The sequence below is a fragment of the Panthera uncia genome, chromosome D4 (assembly GCF_023721935.1).
Source record: "Panthera uncia isolate 11264 chromosome D4, Puncia_PCG_1.0, whole genome shotgun sequence".
NCBI lineage: Eukaryota > Metazoa > Chordata > Mammalia > Carnivora > Felidae > Panthera > Panthera uncia.
In genome coordinates, this window is record NC_064807.1 from 79,610,979 (window position 1) to 79,617,729 (window position 6,751).

At 38.7% G+C, this 6,751-nt stretch overlaps 1 protein-coding gene across 1 annotated transcript; it reads left to right on the forward strand.

Annotated features, from left to right (window-relative positions):
- Positions 1–5,450: 5,450 nt before the first annotated feature.
- On the forward strand, positions 5,451–6,480 carry LOC125914419 (olfactory receptor 1L1). The gene has a single exon (XM_049620073.1). It carries the CDS (start codon positions 5,548–5,550, stop codon positions 6,478–6,480), a length of 933 nt encoding a protein of 310 aa, XP_049476030.1. The 5' UTR covers positions 5,451–5,547.
- Positions 6,481–6,751: the final 271 nt, after the last annotated feature.

Sequence of the window (6,751 nt, forward strand, 5' to 3'; positions counted from 1 at the left end):
ATTAAAACAACCCTAATACATAGGAAAAATCACATAAAAAATTACTGTTGGGATGCCTGGGTGGTTCAGTTGGTTAAGCTTCCAACTCTTGATTTCAGCTCAGTTCATGATCTTACGGTCATGAGATCAAGCCATATGTTGGGTTCTGCGCTGAGTGTGGAGCTGCTTGGTATTCTCTCTCTCTCCGTCTCTCTCTCTGCTCCTCCCCCACTCACTCTCCCTCCCTCCCTCTCTCTCTCTGTCAAATAAATAAACATTTAAAAAATTACTGTTGAGGGTGGCCCAGTGGGTTAAGCGTCCAACTTCGGCTCAGGTCATGATCTCACGGTTTGTGGGTTGGAGCCCTGGTTCAGGCTCTGTGCTGATGCCCGGAACCTGGAGCCTGCTTCAGATACTGTGTCTCCCTCTCTCTCTGCCCCTTCCCCACTTGTGTTCTGTCTTTCTCTCTCCCTCTCTCAAAAATAAACAAAAAATTACTGTTGAAATATTTCAAATGTAGGAAATTGAGGTTCTTTACAGTCTTAAAGTATTTTAGTAAGATTCAGTTCCTAGTCTGTCTGAAACTAAACTTATGTTCTTAACCTCCACCTGTAGCACTTTCCTATGGCTATGCTAACTGAAGTTGTAAAATCACATTTCTCAGCCTTTACAATCTTTCTCTTACTAATTCATGCAAGAATATATTCTTGTTAAGGATAGAGAGTTTGTCATGAGGATATCATTCAACACATTCAGGCTCAAGATACTGTTAGAAATTAGGGGATAGGAAGCTCTCATTTACATTAGAGCCTACTTAATTCAAGACTCTGGACTAGACAATTTATTCATCCACGTATTTTTTTAAAACTGGTCATTGTTCTTTATAAAGAACTCTGAGGGGCATTAAGGTACAACAATGAAAAATATCTGATTATGTCCCTAATGGATCCTCAGTCTAGTGAGGATAAAAGGTAAGACATAATTTCAAGTGTCATGTAAACAAAAGAGAAGCACAGGTGAAGATGGGGGAAGTTTTATTCACACTACTTTTCACGTGGATGACTGAAACTATAAGAAGGATTAGGTTCTTTCCTGCATCCCCACAATTTGGAAAAAAAATGTGCTGATTCTAACCCACAATGTCTTTCTGATTCTAATTTCTCCACTAGGCCATACTTTCGTCCACATGAAAAGCAGAAGACATGAAAATTCAGTGTCTTGTTGCTTCAAGAATATTCCCCTTCTTTCTGCTCTAATCATATAGGGTAGATTTCTTGGATTTCTGAATGTTTTTGTTTTGAAATTTCAATTATTCGTTACTATACCAATTTCCTCATCGTATCTTCTAACGATATCCTTCTTTTCTATTGTTTTTGTTTGTTTGTTTTTTAGTTTTTATTTAAATTCCAGTTAGTTAACATACACTGTAATATTAGTTTCAGGAGTAGATTTCAGTCATTCATCACTCACATACAACACCCAGTGCTCATCGTAACAAGTGTCCTCCTTAATACCCATCACCCATCTAGCCCATCCCCCACCTCCTCCCTCCATCAACCTCAGTTTGTTCTCTATCTTTAGGAGTCTCTCCTGGTTTGTTTCCCTCTCCTCCCCCCATATGTTCATCTGTTTTGTGTCTTAAATTCCACATATGAGTGAAATGATATGGCATTTTTGTCTTTCTCTTACTGACTTATTTCACTTAGCATAATACTCTCTAGCTCCATCCATGTCATTGCAAATGTCAAGATTTCATTCTTTTTTATGGATGAGTAATATTCCATTGTATATATATACCACTTCTTTATCCATTCATCAGTTGATGGACATCAGTCAATGGCTCTTTCCATAATGTAGCTATTGTTGATAATGCTGCTATAAACATTGGGGTGCATATATCCCTTTGAATCAGTATTTTTGTATCCTTTGGGTAAATACCTAGTTGTGCAATTACTGGGTCATAGGGCAGTTCTATTTTTAACTTTTTGAGGAAACTCTATACTGTTTTCCAGAGTAGCTGCCCTAGTTTGCATTCTCACCAACAGTGCAAGAGGGTTCCCTTTTCTCTGCATCCTCACCAATACCTGTTGTTTCCTGTGTTGTTAATTTTAGCCATTCTGACAGGTGTGAGGTGATATCTCATTGCAGTTTTGATTTGTATTTCCCTGATGATGAGTGATATTGAGCATCTTTTCATGTGTCCATTAGCCATCTGTATGTCTTTTTTTGTAAAAATGTCTATTCACGTTTTCTGCCCATTTTTTTAAACTAGATTATTTGCTTTTTGGATGTTGAGTTTGGCAAGTTCTTTATAGATTTTGGATACTAACCCTTTAACTGATATGTCATTTGCAAATATCTTCTTCCATTCCATTAGGCTTCCTTTCAGTTTGGTTGATTGTCTCCTTTGCTGTGCAGAAGTTTTTTATTTTGATGAAGTCCCAATAGCTACTTAGCTATCTTGATTTTTCCAGTGTGACTAATTTCAGACCAGTTCCTCTGAAACAAGTACCAATCTGACTACCTGCCACGAAGATTTGGACAATGACATAGGACTTCCTTCCTAAACAGTTCAGGAGGATAGCCAAGTAGTCTTGGTGAATGCCCATTTACATTATAAATGACATCATGTCTTCCTCCAGTACACAATGGGATGCTGTGATAATAAGTAATATTTGTCATAGTCTTAAGAGTCTGCCTCATATAGACCATTCGAAAATGTTAAGAGTTATTATTGTTGTCTTTAGTGGTTTGATTTCTTTACTAGTCTGAGTACCCTCCATTGCATCTTTAAATATGATCCCAATGCTAATCTTTTTTTCAAATAAACAGATACATGAAGGTATCTAAAAACACCTCATTAATATTAATGATCATGAATTGCTAACTAGTAGAGTTTTGATTTAGTATGATGTGTTAATTTTTCTGCACCAAAAAGAAATTCTTCAACCTGTTAGTGGCATTTTTACTACCTGCTTGTGCAAACAAATGTTACTTTCATTAGTATTATTGAAATTCAAATACAAAAAAAGAGAGATTAGATAAAGAACTGGATTAGAAGCTATACTCTTCATTGTTTAATACCAATAAAGGTAATCAATTTAATCAAAATAACATTATTCACCAATTAAATTATTTTCAATTTCATTTGAGTTGTTACAGTTTACATGACTTTATGTGAATTTAATTTGTAAAAATATTATTTCCTATTTTTTAGGGTTTTTGATTTATGAACAGTATAAATATAAAGAATGTACAGTTAGGGAGCACCTGGGTGGCTCTGTCAGTTAAACATCCAACTCTTGTCTTCAGCTCAGGCCATGATCTCACGGTTTGTGGGATCAAGCCCCACATCTGGCTCCACACTGACAGCATGGAGCCTGCTTGTGATTCTCTTTCCCAATCTCTCTGACCCTCACCTGTGCTCACTTGCTCTCTCTCTCCAAAATAAATAAATAAACATTTAAACATTTGTTTAGTAAATAACAAAGAATGTACAGTTAGTTTGAGCTTATACATATTTAAATAACATCACAAAAAATTGTACATTAAACAATAGAACCCTACATATAACAGTTGGGGTTATTTATATTCTTTTTTTTACTTTAGACAGAAAGCAAAAGTGGGGAAGAGAGGCAGAGGGAGAGAGAGGAAGAATCTCAAGCAGCCTCCATGTTCAGCGTGGAGCCCAACACGGTGCTCTCCCATGCCTCCGGGATCATGACCTGAGCCAAAATCAAGACTGGGACACACAACCAAACGAGCCACCCAGGCGCCCCTAATGTATAAGCAATAAGAGAAAGAGATTGAGACACTGACTACAGTGAAAGTCCAAAGTATTAAAAAAGGACAGAAGACAGACTCATTCCAACTGGTAGTCATCCAGCAAAGTGTCCTAGAGGAGGCTAAATTCAAGCCTTGCAGGTTAGGTAGAGCAGATGAGGGTGAGTCTAAACAAAGGCATGATAATATAAATGGGTAAAGGGGCAATCAATAATAAAGAATGGGATATTCTTGGGTAATGGTTATACTGGGAGACCAGGAGGGAGTTGAGTCCTCATTGGGTAATTCTGTAGTGCACACACAGTGAGATGCCCCAAATGACCAAGAACTCAGGATTCCATAAAACATAAAATATATTCACCTGGTGGTTTCCCTGAGTCAAAAAACAAGGGTCATACATCAATATTTTACAACCAGACTTAGAGATGCTTCAGACAGAAGAGTAAAGAGTATAGTTTGGGGTCTAAAATCTGAAGTATTAACTTTTATATTCTGAAGTTTTAAAATATTGACCAACCAGGGGCTGGTTCTAAACCTGAGAGATGGAAAAGTGGTGGCATCAGATGTTCTAGTCTTTTTAATGCAAAGCTATGTGCACTCTGAAAAAAGGTTATCTGACCATAGACTGTCTCTCAACATAAATAATACAGCTATGGGATAAATGCTTATGAAGTTTGGGAGAGCCAGCACTGGGCATCTCTGTCACCAGAGCCAACCTCATATAGGGTGTTTTTGGCCTAAAGGAGAAAGGTCAAAATGGTGACTGCCACAGGAGAAACAAAGCACTGATACTTCACAGAATCCTTAGGGAAGAAACTCCAAAACTTCAATAATTGAAGTTCTCTTGTGCTCTAATGTCTCCTCTACCTAAGCTTTGGGGACTTCTTCACAGTCTCAAAGGATGCTCCCTTGACAGAGGGTGGAGTCTATGAATGTCTCAGCCTGTAGAAGGTCCAGAGGAGGCAGGGAAGAAAACCTTCAGATTCATGAAGGTTGAAATCTTGTCTAGGAGCAGATGCCTTCCTTCTGTGATTTTTCTGGGCAGCCTGTCTATAGCTAAGACAGGAATTTGGAAAAGAATTACACCAACACAAATAAGCACATACCACCAATAACAACACTTTTAGATCCAGGGATTGGGCACAGGATGGGATTGATATTATCATTAAAAGAAATGTTTTCACTGTCCTATTATCTCTGCCTATCTTTTATCTTTTTATGTTTATTCTTTCGCTCCAATTAATTTTCACTAGAAAGTGAGAGGCACGGAATACCTGTTGGGTGATCTCATATTTCAATGCCTTTTCAGATAATTTTCAACCTCCAGAATAATTGATGCAGAGAAAAACATCAGAGTTAGCAGAAATCATCATTCCATCAGCTGGAAATTAGATGGGAAGCAAACTGCTGATCCTCCCGCCATGAACTAATGAAGGAAAATCCTCAATCAAAAGATAATTTCTCCAGGATTCTGCTCCTGCCCTTTCAGAGAATTCTCTCTTTCTCTCATTCCCTCTCTGTATCTATCTTCTTTTTGCTCTCTCCCATTTCTGTTTTCCCTGTATTAGTCTCTCTTTACAGCAGAAGACTGAAAGGGGGTTAAAATATACATTAAATTCTGAATTCTGAACGTTAATGGAAAGAAGCCACAATCCAGGTAATTGTAATATTTTGGTTGTTTTAATTGCTGATAGGAAGAATAAACAAAAAAATTCTTGGGTAGATTATATCGAATTTGGAAGAGTCTGTTATAGTGTTACTTTATCTCTAGGTGAACTCAAAGCTATGGGGAAAAGTAACCTAACAAGACCCTCTGAATTCATCCTCCTGGGACTCTCCTCTCGGCCTGAAGATCAGAAGCCACTCTTTGCTGTGTTTCTCCCCATCTACCTCATCACAGTGATAGGAAACGTGCTCATCATTCTAGCCATTCGCTCAGACACTCGCCTCCAGACACCCATGTACTTTTTCCTGAGCATCCTGTCCTTTGTTGACATTTGCTATGTGACAGTCATTATCCCCAAGATGCTGGTGAACCTCTTATCAGAGACAAAGGCCATCTCTTATGGTGAGTGTCTGACCCAGATGTACTTCTTCATAGCCTTTGGAAATACAGACAGTTACCTCCTGGCAGCCATGGCCATTGACCGCTATGTAGCCATATGTTATCCTTTTCACTACATCACCATCATGAATCACAGACGCTGTGTCCTGCTTCTGATCCTCTCCTTCTGCATTCCACACCTCCACTCCCTCCTGCACATTCTCCTAACCAATCAACTCATCTTCTGTTCCTCTAATGTCATCCACCATTTTTTCTGTGATGACCAGCCAGTGCTGAAATTGTCCTGTTCCTCCCATTTTGTCAAAGAAATCACAGTAATGACAGAAGGGTTGGCTGTCATAATGACACCCTTTTCGTGCATCATCATCTCTTACTTAAGAATCCTCATCACTGTTCTGAAGATTCCTTCAGCTGCTGGGAAGCGCAAAGCATTTTCCACCTGTGGCTCTCACCTCACAGTGGTGACCCTGTTTTATGGAAGCATTAGCTATGTCTATTTCCAGCCCCTGTCCAACTATACTGTCAAGGATCGAATAGCAACAATTATCTACACCATACTAACCCCCATGCTAAACCCATTTATCTATAGTCTGAGGAACAAAGACATGAAGCAGGGCTTGACAAAGCTGATACACTGGGTGAAATGCCAATAAGGAATCTGAGGTCTTAAGAGAAGCCCGTTAATCTCTCACCCCTGACTGCAGGTTTTTAACGTGTCTGTCATTCAATTCTGAAGGATGGTAACTTTAATGATTTGTTTCATCCCTGATAGAAGAATGTTTATTGTGTGTGATGAAACTAATGTGTTGAAGCTACCCCTAAATATGATGCCTATTTCCCAGTGGTCTCTAATATTATCTGACTGGGACAAAGTCTACCTGTATCTTGTTCTCTGTGCACCAGTCTAAATTTGGAAAACACATC